Raw genomic sequence first — 14,272 nt, forward strand, 5'->3', positions numbered from 1 at the left:
CTCCTATCTACAATCGGAGACCAACGGACAGAACCAAAGGAGATGAGGTCCCCTGAAAAGCCAGACCAGTGCCAAAGACAGAGGTGTCCTTTAATGAAGGCACCTGATGGGATGTGCACGAGCCCACAGGCAGTTATTTCTGAAGGACACCTGTGGTTGCCCCCCAACAAAAGGTTGAAGGGCAGGGTATGCAGAAATGTGTAGCTACTGACATCACAGAACCAAGAGGTAGGCAGATTTTGAAAATACAGGCCCTTTGCAAGCTGAGAAAATGCAATTTTTTCCTCCAGCAGCTCATCTAAAAAATAGTATTTTCCAAAGAGCTTCTTTTCAGGGAACTGCAAAGATGAGTGCCATGAGAAAAGCACTGCTTCAGAACATGTGATAAGCAAGGGGTCGGGGAGCTGCAGCTGTGCCTATAATGTCAACCTCTGGCTCCTCAAGGTTGTCTCTGAGGACATCCCAGGCTGCAGCAACCTGTCAATATCCACAGTGCAAGAGTACCACTGGGATGGGGTGGGACACAATCAAACCCAATGAGCAATCATAGCCACGCCATCTGACATGTCATTTATCTGCTCTATGCAGACCTCCACAACCCATCATTCCTTCCATTACAAGGAGCCTCTACATGATCTTTGTTGTATCACAAGGTTGCAAAAGGCAGAGCTTTGGCTGACAGCAGCTGAAGCTGGTTCAACTGTTGCCCTCTTCGTACTCCTCCATATAATGAGAGCCCTTCTGAGCTGCTTCTGATCCCCAACACCAAGGTCACTTCACCATGTCCAGACTGATTCCAGACCGTGTGATCAACAACTAATCAACTCATTTCAGGCCCTGCACCAAAAGCTGGTACCAACTTTAATTTTCTGAGCCTACATTCCGGTTTGATGGTAGACAGCGATTGCCTTCAGGTGGTTAGCCAGACTCTTCCACTGGCATGCCAACCATCCACCTAATTGTCATGTAAGCCTGCGAGGTGATATGCTGAGGGGATTGCTTCTGACTGGTTGCTGGCCATCATACATCCATGACAGCCTCTCGTCTTCAGGAAGCATCCGGTTGTGCTGGAACCATAGATAGGAATCATACCCACTTGATGTGGTCCACACTCATAATAATCACAAGGGATAATATTCCAACCTATTCTAGGGCTTCAGTTAGTAACTACCAACACTAATAATTCACTGTTTTTTCTTTTGTTGTGATACCTAAGTCAGATGGTGACTTTGCACAACAGTACTATATCGCTGAGACACGAGCCTGTGGAAGGTGAGGATGCTAGCGTAAGGCAGGGGATAAGGTGTGATATTGGGAGGACGCTGTCTTTGTTCTTGCCCCTTGCTGAGTGGCTAGTGCTGCAGAACTACATCCCTTCTGGAGTATTACACTTGGCTTTGCTCCTTGATTTAGAAGACACAGAAACAGACTACCAAGATGATGATGCTGCTCACCATCTCATACCAGGGGGAAGACCCACTCTTAGAGTCCTGAGCCTTCTTTTGGTGTAGGTCATCTTGTCTGTATCAGCCAGAGCTGCAGGAGTGGCATGATTTGTCTGAAAAAGTGGTAAGCCATTGGATAGCACAGGCCTGGCTGTGTGAAGCCCAAGCCCTGTGGCTAGTGGCAGAGTGTCCCCAAAAGGCTGGGGGACAGTGATGGGTAGTCAAACCAAGGGGTTGAAGGTAGAGTGCCCTGGGAAAGCAGCTCAGTGTTTACAGGTGAGCCTGGGTCTGTGGCCCTGGTGTACTGTAGGGTAGGTGGTGTAGCTATAGGAGGCTCAGCAGAGGTATTTCTCTGTCCTCCTTGCTTCAGGCTTGAGGATAAAGTATCTAAGTCATCTCCTTCTCAGTGGATGAGAGGGTCTGCACATCAGAGGATGATCTCATGGCTTCTGAGGTGGTAGAGGAGGTTTCTTTCCAATGACCTCCTGCAACACACTGTATTCAAAGCAGGAGTCGCTCTCCATGAGAGGATGCTGGCATCTTTAATTGTGCTGAAGATCTATGGTTTCTTTACTTTGCTCTGATATTGTCTGGATTTATTGTCCAGTCCTCTTGTAGCCCAGCTCAGCCAAGCAGGCAGCAAACAGATGCTAATTTTGGTGTTCTGTGGTCCTACATGTATTCCATGGTCCTACATGTATTCTGCCCTTAAGCAAAGAAAGGTGCAGACATCCTGCCGAGGAAAAAATGGTACCAGGTATTTCCTGGCTCCTACCTAACATAAGGATTGCACAGAGCATCTGAGGAGGAACGCCACCAGTGGGAGCACTGGAGCAGGACTGAGGGCATAGCTGTATTGTCCAAACCAAGTGGGTCTATGAGACGTGTATTAGAGGTGGGCTGCTCCAGTTAGGCGTATCCCCAGCTAACCACCCTTGCTTTACCAGCTGAAGTACTCTGCTAGCAGCTCAGATGGTGTTATCGCGGGGGGGGGGCGGGGAATGAAGACATGGGAGATGTCCCTTGAAAGTGCCACGGGGAACTCCCAGTAGTGCCCCCTGGATAGAAGATTCCTTGTCAAGAACACACTGAAATGATCAGCTCCCTTACAAAGGATCCCCAGTCACCTCTGTCTATCCATGCTTTGCCAGGAAACACTCTTTCCACCTGTGACCTGTTCATAACAGATCCCTCGGAGAGTGGTTTCCAGCGCTTGCCAGCTACTTTCCAGATGTGGTTTCTGAGTAAAAGCTTCCCTTCTGGTGGGACAGTAAGCCAGCAGAACCTGCTCCGGCACGGCACAGCACAGCAGTGAGCCTGCCCAAGTATGTTCATCACGCAGAGGAGATATTTGGACATCAAGAAGTACTGGAGTAATGTCCCCCGCTTAATCTTAATTCTGATGTGTGGGGCCATATGGTGTAATTACAGAGGCACTAATTACATGTTTATGTGATCTTTTTCAGATAATAATTCAAAGACATTTGATGAGCAGGTTCTCCAGTACACTTCCATAAATATCCCAAAGACACTTTCTTCATTCTTTGTAACACTATTTTCATCTTCATTCAACATGTTTTTGTAGCTGTGAATTATTTCCTATGATTTCAATGCAAGAAACTTGCTAATTTCTCTGAAGCCACCCATAATTCTAAGGGAAAGCACTAAAATGGTGTTTTACCTTTCACACCAAAGTCTGAAAGCCAAGAAATTTTAAACTTCACAAAGTTGGTGGCACATAATATATGTCTTGGGCACTATGTTGATAAAAGCCTGAAATGTGTTTCTAAGTTGCTATCTTTCGTCATTTCCCTATTAAATACTGAAGGCCTTATCTATCTATCTTGTTTCTCCTAAAAATGCTTGCAGAACAAACAGCAAGAAGGGGTCCTTGAAAAGGGACTTGTTCTCAAAATGCTTTTAATTCTATATATTTGTTCATTTTTCATGATACCTATTTAACTCAAATGTCTGAGGTTTCTTGCTTTCCCTGAAAAAGCTCCCAGTTCCCATCCCAAAAAACCTCTGCAGTGCTCTTCAGCAAGCCAGAACAGAGAAAGCTTGACTTTTTTTGACTGGTTTGATTTTTTTAAGTTTAAATTAATTTGTTAAGACTAAAATTTCTGGTCTTCTTCCTACACCAGGAAACTGCCCAGAAGGAGTGGGGGAGACTTCCTTGGAGGACATCTTCAGGGGGGGAACAAACTCAGAGCAGCTGCCGGATTGCAGATCAAACCCTAGGAATGGTCTCTAGCAATCGTTTTCCTGCCTTCTCGCCCAGAAGAGACAGACCGGCTCTGCCTGGCTAGGATGTGACAGCCCCCCAGAAGGACTCCCCGGAGTCTGCGGTGGCACGGCCAGGGGGACCCGCAGCGCGGCAGCAGCTCGGCAGCAGAGGGCAGCAGGCGCCGGGCTGCGGGAGCCTGGTCCGGTGCCAGGCTGCTTGCAGCCGGGCTTTCTCTTCCCTCCCTCCGCCTCTCCCCACCTACCCGACCGGCCCCCAGGCGTCCCGCTGACCGCCGCTCCGGAGCTCCGGCCGGGGCAGCGGGGAGAACGGGCAGGGGTGCGTGCACGGCGGGCGAGCGCATGGACATGTGAGTGGGGGCAGCTGGGGAGGGGGGACGCACAGCCACTTCTTTGCGGGGAGGGAACGGGGGGGGGGGTTTAGACCCTTCCAGGAAGGAGAAGAGGTCCAAGGGGCTAAGCTCATGCTCACTGTCCCTCCGTTAAAGCTTTGCGAGCACGTAGGGTTGAGGAAGAAGGATCCTCCTGGCTGATGTTTTCATGAGATCCGGGCAGTGAGCTCGTTTTGGAGGAACACTTCCCCAGAGGGGAAGAGGGGCGATCTGCAGAATGGGAAAAAAAAATGCGGGCCAACTTTTGGAGGAGAGGGATTGAGGCGTGACTGGGTAGAGGGCAGCCCAGGAGGCACTGCAGGATTGCTCCTGCAAACTGAGCTTGAGATCTTCAGACCCTCACCAAATGAACTGGGCAGAGATCCTAAACTAGCAATAAACAGAAATGACCCGCTGGCCCAGAGCCAAAGGGAACCAAACTTCCCCTGGTTCTAAGGGATCCAGCCTCGTGACTGCTGGGAACAAGCAGACGTTGCTCAGAGAGTTCACTCATCCTCCTTCAAACTGCTTCCTGGGTTGATGAATCTCTTTGGCTGGGCCACAATGCCTTGCTGGAACCTGGGTAGTGCTGGTGTCTTCATTTCAGCTGTGCTCCTTGTTCCTGAGTGATCCAAGCCAGAAGTTGGACCTGCAACTAGGCCTCCTGTGTTTGGATTCCATTAGCGCACAAGTCACTTGTGACGTCTCCCCTGATTTTGGATGACCTGATTTTGTGCAATGTCACAGTTTACTTGCCATGTTCACAGGCACGTTCCTTTTCTCCTGTGGGCCCTCCTCTTTTTCGGAGTGATCAGTTCCAGTCCAGTCCCGAGAAAGCTTTTTGGGGAGATCAGATCCCCCGGTTATCCCAAGCCATATCCCAACAATAATGTCAGCACCTGGGATATCCACGTCCCAAAAGGCTATGTCGTGAAGCTGACCTTCAGATATTTTGACCTGGAGCCATCTGAGTCCTGCTTCTATGACTATGTTAAGGTATGTGCACTCCAAGGGGTGGCTGGAGATGGGAATCTAGTGGCCACCACATGCAATGGCTCTTCATTCACCAGGCCTCCTCTCATGCTTCCCACAAAGGAAAGGGAAGGAGTTAAAGATAGAAATGGGTGGAGCAGGTACTGGCAACTCATGGCTGGGTAATAGTGATGCGTGGAGCAGACTGAATCTTACCAGGCTACAGTGATTTCCCCTTAACCTTGACAGATCAAAGCAGACAAGAAGAACTTGGGCAGATACTGTGGCCAGCTTGGGTCAACCACAGGCAATCACCCAGGAAGAAAGGAGTTTGAATCTAAGGGGAACAGGATGCACCTGGTGTTTTACTCTGATTTCTCCAATGAAGAGAATGGCACAGTGATTCCCTACAGGGGCTTCCTGGCCTATTACCAAGCTGTGGGTGAGTAGGCAATACCCTCAGCATGCAGAAAGAAGCCTCTGTGGCTCCAAGCAATTTTCCTCCTTGTCAGGCAAATAAAGAGAAGCTGTAAGCAAGGATATGGATCTCTGTGTACTTTCAGTGTACAGCAGAGAGGTTTAACACTTTCCGCCCCTTGTCCCTGTATCTCCTATGTCTTCAGATCTCAATGAATGTGACCCTAACAATGATGCTGAGAAAGATGAAAGGCCTCAGTGCCAGCACTTCTGCCACAACTATGTGGGTGGCTACTTCTGTTCTTGCCGGACTGGCTACCAGCTTCAGAGTGACCACCACTCCTGCAAAGGTAAATTGAAATTTTGAAAGATCAGAGGGTTCCAGGGAGGGAGCCCTTCAGCCAGGAAGGGTGGGAGAAATGACTTAGGGAGCAGTTGACAGGGCTGCAGAAGACACAGCTCCACAATGTGACCTCTACTTTCTTCGTCTACACCAGTGGAGTGCAGCAGTGAGCTGTTCACAGAGGCATCTGGGTACCTGAGCAGCCCTGAGTACCCCCAGCCCTATCCTGAAGACCTCCGGTGTAACTACAGCATCCGTCTGCAAAAGGGCCTGTCTATCATCCTCAAGTTCTTGGAACCCTTTGAGATTGATGAACACCAGCAAGTCCACTGTCCTTATGACCAACTCAAGGTACTGGAGATTAGCAGACTCTACTTCCAACCCTGCTGCCAGACCTGGACAGGAATTGTGGGGACACCACTATTCGGATGAGAAATACAGGATCAGTACAAGGAGAATGCCCCAGCATGAAGGACTGAGCTCTTCCCTTGTCCCTCCCTCAATGCGTTTAATTACCATTGTCCTGAGGTCAGAGGCTCTGGGTCACAAGCCCCTGTGAGTAGAGCCAAAAAAATGGTCCTTCTTCCAGTTTTATCTTCCTTTGATTTAATCTCAGGATTTGAAGGGGTTGATAGCTCTGATTCCCATGATAAGGGAGAAGCAGAGCTTGTGGGAGGTCAGCCCTTTGTTCTGATCTGTCAGTGCAGACATCAGCAAAGATGGGTCAGACACCAGCTCTGTTCACCATCACAGGCACTGTGGCAAACTTGGTCTGGATTGAAATAGGGATACTGGGGCAGAGAGGCATATGTGTTTCTGTCCCTGTGATACGTTTTCCTCATCAGATCCAAGCACGAGGGAGAGAGATTGGTGAGTTCTGTGGCAAGGAGTCACCTGGCAGCATTGAAACCAACAGTAATGAGGTAGACATACTCTTCCTCACTGATGAGTCAGGGTTCAGCCGTGGCTGGAAGATCCACTACACCTCAGAGAGTAAGACATTTCTTCCCCAGAGGCTATTACAGCCTATCTACACCATTTGTAGTAGTGTACCAACTTACTTTGTCCCATTCTCTAACAGAAATACGGTGCCCACAGCCTGTCCCACGGGATCAGTTTACCATCATCAGAGACCTGCAGCCTGTGTATCAATTTCAGGACTATTTCGTTGTCAGCTGCAAGACTGGGTATAACCTGATGGAGGTGAGATCCCTTCTCCACTCCCTTCAGCCATATTCTGGCTTCTCTTCAGTTTGTGTAAGTCTTTCACCTTTCAGTAAAACTTTCTTTGGAGATTTCACTCATGGCAACCTCTTGCAATTTCTGTTTCTTCCTTGCTTCTATCTGCTTTCTTCCAGTGGTTTCTCCTTTCCTAGCTCCCTTCCTTATGCAGTTACTGTTTCACGAAGCCCTGGTAGAAGATGAGAGAGAAAGATCCCAGGAGACATTGGTAAACAAGAATATCTCTTTGGAAGGATATGAAATCAGACTTGAAGCAGAAGATGTTACCTGCCTCCCTTGCCATCCTTTTGCCAGGACTAGGTAGCGCCCCAGACTTGTCACGGTCTATGGTTGCTGGCTGCTGATACCTTGGCTTGCTATGAATAATTTGTAGCCTGTGGAAAACCCAGGATAGAGGGAAGGCAGCAAAGGGAGAGGACAGCAACTGGAACAAACTGCAGAGGGGCAACTATTGGACAGCAGTGAAAAGATGGGCAGATAGAGTAATATTTTAATGTGGGGAAGGGAATGTAAGGCTCTGTACAACCAACAGAGATGTTTTTCTCTCCCATGCAGGGCGACCGAAAGCTGCTGTCCTTCACGGCTGTCTGCCAGGCTGATGGGACATGGCATCAATCCATGCCCCGCTGTGAAAGTGAGTGATCTGAGAACGGGGATTATGTCCCCTGCCGTGGCTTTCCCCCTCTAAGAACATGGGGAGTTCAGCCTCTATGACTCAATTTGTCTGTGGCCATAGACTCATGGATATGCTGGTTGGAGGGACCTGTGGAGGTCCACTGTTGACTTTCATTACATTTTTCCGCTTGCAAAAACGTAAATGTTTTTCCTCCCTTACAAAAACACACAAAATATCACTAAAAATTTGCTATAATGTTGTAACATCTAAAAGCGAAAGATTCCAGTCTGGGATCCATTTTGGAACAACCTCTCTCTGCCTGCTGTACTAACTGGTCCTTCACATCATGGCCACAATCCAGTCAAGCCTAAACCTGCAGGCAGTAAGGCTGTCTTTGAGTCATCTCTTTTTTTTTCTTTTTTGTAGTTGTGAACTGTGGCAACCCTACAAACTTGACCAATGGGGCATTCAGCTATGTTAACAAACCTGCAAACAACAAGTACCAGTCAGTGATCACGTACCGATGCAATGAGCCATATTATCACATTGTCACCGGAACAGGCGGTGGTGAGTCCTAATCCCACACAGACATTGAAATCTGTGCGTGAAAAGCCCTCCCAGATTTCCAGTTAGAATTCTCTGCTCCCCAGGCTTAGGGCTCATGCTTTCCTCCTGTGAAGGCTCTCCAATCTTTCCTTGGCTCTGCAGCATAGCTCTTGAGGCTTGTCATCTCAGCCTATTCCCACGCTGCTTCAGTCCCAGAGTCCATCACATCCCTCCTCCACGCTCTCCTTAACTTTTGCAGAAGGTCTTATTCTCTCATCTGTAGTCATCATTTATTCTTCTCCAGTGGATTTCATTCTTTCAGTGACATTTGAGGCATGGTGTCTGGGAATCACCAAAATTCTGAAACCTCATCACACCAGTCCAAGTTGCTACAGATGCAAATAAATAAACTCACACTCTACTCTACTGTAACTCTGTTTACCTCTTTGGAATATTGTTCAGCAGCAGAGACATCTAAGGGCTAAATAACATACATACAGAAAAATCTATTTTTATGCAGCAGCTCAGAAAAATTAAGGCAACATTCAAAACCATTCACATGCCTTCTTTTTGCACCTGAGACATGATTTGATGACACAGGAGCTTTGGTTACAAGAACAGTATAAGGAGTTCATCATTTCCTTGCCTTGGCTGCTCATTTAGCCTCCACAAAAAAATGTATATTTTTGAATTGAATCAGTTCCTGGATATGGTTGCCAGCATGGACACACAGTTGTGCAGCATGCCTGAGAGGTGACATGCTAGTACTGGGGCCAGGAGCAAACAGCTAAGGAGTTCTTTAAGTTGGTACTAATGTTGAATTTGATTATTCTTGCATCTGAGTTTAACTCCTTCATAAAGAGTCAGAGCTCAGTCTCATCAGAAAAAAATCAGGAGCAAGTAAATATCAGCACCACCAAATTCTGATGGGGAGTCATTGTGATTTAGTCAATTTTGAAAGAGAACAGCAAACACTTTCTTGGAAGCGTTTACTACAGTGTAAGATAAATTGTATATAAATTATTTTTAGTCACCAGCACAAACTTTCTAAGAAAAGCAAGAATGTTGGAGGTCGCGGAGTTTGTGTTGAGAGGTGACATGCGAGTTAGCTGACCTGCAATATAGCCTCAGAAATAGATACTGAGCATGTACAGTAACTGGCTCATCTTTTTCCTCTTTCTGGAACAAACCACCTTGTCCTATTCTCTGTAAAATACAGAGACCAGAAACTTGAATCTAAAATCCATGTCTTTACTTCTTCTCTCCCTTCTTTGGGCTAAATAAGGTCAAACAGTGCTCTGTAAGCATGTGGATTGAGTGAAGTTAAGACTTTACTCAAATGGCTCTTCAGGCTTTTCTTCTACAGAAGCAGTGCCTGAGCTTTACTCGTCACCTGGAACTGAGGTGCTTCGAGATGTACATGCTATCCCAGATGGAGACATTCCAGACTATACCACAGGTGGCTTTTCCTGGGAAAGGGTGCCTTTGGGATGGAAGGGCTGAGTGCAGCATGTGGGACACCTTGGAGAGAGGAACCCTTTGAAAATATTCTATTCTATTCTATTCTATTCTATTCTATTCTATTCTATTCTATTCTATTCTATTCTATTCTATTCTATTCTTTCTTCCCACCCCATGCCTGCAGGCCTGGGTCTCATTCACTTCCCTTTCATGCTACAGACAGATTCACCTGCTCTCCCGAGGGAACCTGGGTGGATCGAGATGGCCAGGTGAGGATTCCTGCCTGCTTGCCAGGTCAGTAAAAAACTCTGACTTTGTCTGGTGTTTACCGATTCATGCTTACAGTCAGTACAAAGCTGGGACAACATGCAGGGAGGGGAGTGAGGATAATGGTATCAGTGAGGGAGGACGGGGAAATCTCTCCAGGAAGGCAAAAATAAGGTGAAATTGAACAGTGATGGTGCAGGAAAGAGAGAGAAAAGCCAGGGCAACAGAGGGTGTCATGATTTCCTTGCATTTCTCCACAGTGTGTGGGAAGCCGGTCAATCCCATTACTGAAGTCCAGCGGATCTTGGGCGGCAGGTCAGCAAGGAGAGGCAGTTTCCCTTGGCAGGCTCTGACTGGCATCCATGGACGAGGGGGTGGTGCGCTCCTGGGCGATCGCTGGATCCTGACCGCTGCCCACACCATCTTCCCCAAAGGGGCAGGCGGGAACAATGCTAGCCTGGACCAGCTAGCAGAGGAGGCTAACATTTTCCTCGGCCACACCAAGGTAGAAGAGCTCTACAAGATAGGTAACCACCCTGTACGTAGGATCTTTATCCATCCAGATTACAACCCTAAAGATGAGCACAACTTCAATGGGGACATAGCCCTGTTGGAGCTGAAACACCCCGTAACCCTGGGCCCTACAGTACTGCCCATCTGTCTCCCAGATACCACCAACACCACGTTCTACATGGATGGGCACGTGGGTTACGTGAGCGGCTTTGGTGTGGAAAAAAACTTTATTTCAAATAATTTGAAGTATGTGAGCCTACCAGCGGTTGCTCGAGAGAAGTGTCAGAGTTGGCTGGACAGTAAGAAGAGAGATATACCTATGGTTTTCTCTGAGAACATGTTCTGTGCTGGCTTTCTCACAGTCAAACAGGATACCTGCCAGGGGGATAGTGGGAGTGTCTTCACGGTGTTAGACACACAAAGTGGTCGCTGGGTGGCTACCGGTATTGTTTCTTGGGGTATTGGCTGTGCCGAAGGTTATGGCTTCTACACTAAGATCCTCAACTATGTGGACTGGATCAAAGGGATAGTAAAGGAGGATAGGCTCTAAATGTTGCTGTCCCACTAGCTGAAGAATCACTGATAGCATGTAAATTTCCAGACACAGCAAATCATATCTAAAGCTTTTGATGATGTCCCAAAGGCTTTTCATACATGCAGACCATGTAACCTTCCTCACGGGCACTTCTGAAAGCCACCATACTGTGTGATCAATTCTTGGTAGTACCATCAAAACTTACCAAAGCTGCTGTACCATTGGCAGCTTGTGGGACACCTTTGTGGACGTTCTAGTTCTTCCAAATCTTATTACTGGATGAAGCCTTAATAATATCAGGAAATCTCATGACAGCAAACGTTATTGTTTGAAGTGGTGACAATATCATCAGACTACTGCTGTCTACTTTTGTATTCTATTGTGTGGGAAGGTTGCAGGGCAGCAGACTTTCTTGAAGGATGTGGTACTTTGTGCTGAGTACAGTGTGCATATGCCCACTGGCATCAGTGAGATTCTATGAATATTAAAATAATTGCTGGAGAAAACAATTGTGTTATGTCTTTCTGTCTTTGTTTTTAACAACTACTAAATATTCCCCATCACAGAAAGCAACTTGCGGACTTTATATAGGGATTGCTTTACCTACCACTAAAGTGTTTCCAGTTCTGCAACAGCATGTGGCAGTTGCTCACCTGTCACAAAACTACAATTAGATTACCCAGTCTGAAACTCCAGATGGCTTCAAAGGAGGCAAAAATAAGTTGTCTGTGTGATGCCACATTCAAAAGACAGGGAAGACAACAACCAATCTCATGGAGGAAAGAGCCCAGGAACCTTCACCAATCAGAATTTGAGGATGGATTTTTTTTATACTGTATGAAATAAAGCTCTGACTGCAGGACAGCAGCTCTAAAATGATGCTGACAGAGAGAAGATGACCCCTTTTGTGTTGTGGGTATTCTCTGGAGTTGTCTCGTGACTAGTTTTGCTACTGCAGAACAACCTACCTTTTTCATGTGGGTCACTGAAAGAACTGAAGTCTGCAAGAGCTTGACAGGGGAACTCGGGGGGTAAGGTCATAGTTGCCTTCTTGCACTGTTTTCTGTGAGATCCAGCTCCAGATCTTCTCAGGTGTCAGTATCTCTCATTTGCTTTTGAGATAATATACCCTGGGGAGTGATCTGTGAAATTGCACATCTGATGTAAGTTCATCCATGATCTCCATGGGTCAGAATTCTGTTGATTTTTCCCATTTGTATGGGCAAGAGAGGAGCATAAGAGGCAACAAGAGCATGGAAAAACAAGTTGTCCAGTTGTACAGGAGCAATGGATAAACCCTGGTCTGGGGGAGGGAAGGGAGAATGAGGCATATGCAACTGGGAGGTATTCAGGTGAAGAACAGGGAATTTCTGGGATGCTCAGTGAGTACAGGTGACAAGAACAACAAAATACCCAACTCTTCAGTCCTTGTAAAAATTGGGAAAAATTACTGAGAAGCCATCTTAAAGAATCTCCTGCTTTGCAGGAGACTAGGGAACTTTGGGAAGCTGAGGCATGGAGAATAGATGATTTGCCCAAAATCGCTATAGGAATCTGTGACCCTCCTACGAATAGCAATCCCAGCTAAATAAGTATCTTTCCTGTCTCCTACTCCTGGACAATTCAGCCACATTTCTGTTTCTCTTCTCCTCTGCTGTCCTGAATTGATTTCAGCAGTTTGTCCTCCTGTCCTTTTCCAGAGAGACTGGAGTTAATCAGTGAGCTAGTGAGTAATCATTGCGACGCTGCTTGCCTAAGTGGCTTTGTGGTCATAGAAGCTAAGGAAATGTCTTACCTTAGTTTGAAGGTCACTTTTTCAGAACTTAAAATGGATTAATTTTCCCTAAAATGTACTTTGTTGAGCTATTTCTACTGCTGAAGTATCCATCACATACCAAAGCAGAAGCTTCCTAATAGCCAGACATAGCAGTCTGTAAGATTTCCAGTGACTTTTGCTCATGATTACCCCAGATGTTTGGGCATGTCTGTATGATTTATGAAATTCTAATACGTACTGTGAAGTTATAAAATAGTTACAATGGCACCACTGCATCATTATTGTTCCTTTGCCAGTATATAGTCACATCTTTGCACAAGGGGAACATGGGCTAAGATTGCAGCCTGGACTAGTTACCAGGGATGGACACTTCCCTTTTGCGCTCCAAAAGATGAAAGCTGAGATGAGTCCACCTAGTTAGCAACAAGCAGGAATGACTATAAAACTTCATAGTAGATTAAAGTTGGCACATACAGATATAAAAGCAAAAAGCATTCAACATCCTGTGAGTCACAGTTCTTCAGGAATGTAGTATAAGATCCCTGGTTACTAGCCCAACAACAAAATAACCTTTTGCTTGTTACAGAAAACTGAAGGTGCTTGAGCTGAGTGCAGGGATCTATATGAAATCTCCCAAGAGCTGCACACATCCTCCTCACCATTTCCTAGACTCTCAGAAAAACTTAGGCTGGAAGAGGAGGTCTCTAGTCCAATCCACTGCTGACAGCAGGACTAACTTCAGAGCTTCAGGGCCTTGCCTGGGCAAGTTATGAAGATGTCCAGGGACAGGGATTCCCTAGTCTTTTATGGCACTTGTTTCAGTGCTGACCCACACCTCGGGAAAAAGCCCAATTGGAAATTCCCTTATTGCAATTCGTGTCCATTGTCTCTTGTCCTTTCGCTGTTCACCTTTCTGAAGAGTCTTGTTCTGTGTACTCTCTAGCCCTCCTTTAGGTATCTGAATACAGCAGTTAGATCCCCCTCTTAGCTTCCTCCTTTTCAAGCTGAACAAACCCAGCTTCCTCCATCTTTCATCATATGCCATCTGCACCAGTTCCCTGACCATCTTAGTGGAAGGATATCTGTGAGTGATATAGGACTTTCTGGAGCAGAAGACACCCCTAATGCACATCAGGCAATCTTCCCCCACAACACTACCTTCCCTAAATCCCTAAATCAAGCAAGCTTTATTTCTTATCTAACACAATAAAGTTGGAAAAATAAAGCCCTGAGGACAGGTGAATGAAAGGATTTTGAAGATATGTCTTCTGCTCAGCTTGATTCAGAAGTCTGAAGTCCTCATTGCTGGTAATGGTTGGTCAATGAGATGCAACTATCTCAGAAGAACTTCATAAAGACTCTCAGGTAGAGAGGTGAGGTAGCACAAGTTACAGCTTGGCAAAAACTGGCAGCATAGTGGGTCAAAATGTGACTAGACACTTGATTTAGGGAGTTTCAAGGAGAACTAGGTCTAGACTGAGAAGAAGAAAGGCAATACACACACAATAGCACATTGCACAAAA

The 14,272-nt window shown here is 46.5% G+C and overlaps 1 protein-coding gene across 1 annotated transcript; it reads left to right on the forward strand.

Moving 5' to 3' along the window:
- Positions 1-3,941: 3,941 nt before the first annotated feature.
- C1R (complement C1r) lies at positions 3,942-11,475 on the forward strand. Its single transcript, XM_076346947.1, has 11 exons — positions 3,942-4,039; positions 4,828-5,056; positions 5,282-5,474; positions 5,656-5,799; positions 5,947-6,143; positions 6,638-6,785; positions 6,874-6,995; positions 7,590-7,668; positions 8,077-8,217; positions 9,877-9,951; positions 10,185-11,475. Exons 1-11 carry the CDS (start codon positions 4,032-4,034, stop codon positions 10,985-10,987), a joined length of 2,139 nt encoding a protein of 712 aa, XP_076203062.1. The 5' UTR covers positions 3,942-4,031; the 3' UTR covers positions 10,988-11,475.
- Positions 11,476-14,272: the final 2,797 nt, after the last annotated feature.

Source organism: Aptenodytes patagonicus, chromosome 1 (assembly GCF_965638725.1).
Source record: "Aptenodytes patagonicus chromosome 1, bAptPat1.pri.cur, whole genome shotgun sequence".
In the NCBI taxonomy this organism is placed as follows: Eukaryota; Metazoa; Chordata; class Aves; order Sphenisciformes; family Spheniscidae; genus Aptenodytes; species Aptenodytes patagonicus.

Bases quoted from the DNA above. Each gene is read 5' to 3' on its own strand.
- C1R (XM_076346947.1), top strand. The intron at 6,786-6,873 runs GTAAGACATTTC...ATTCTCTAACAG, and splicing joins GATCCACTACACCTCAGAGA to AAATACGGTGCCCACAGCCT. The intron at 6,996-7,589 runs GTGAGATCCCTT...TCTCCCATGCAG, and splicing joins CTGGGTATAACCTGATGGAG to GGCGACCGAAAGCTGCTGTC.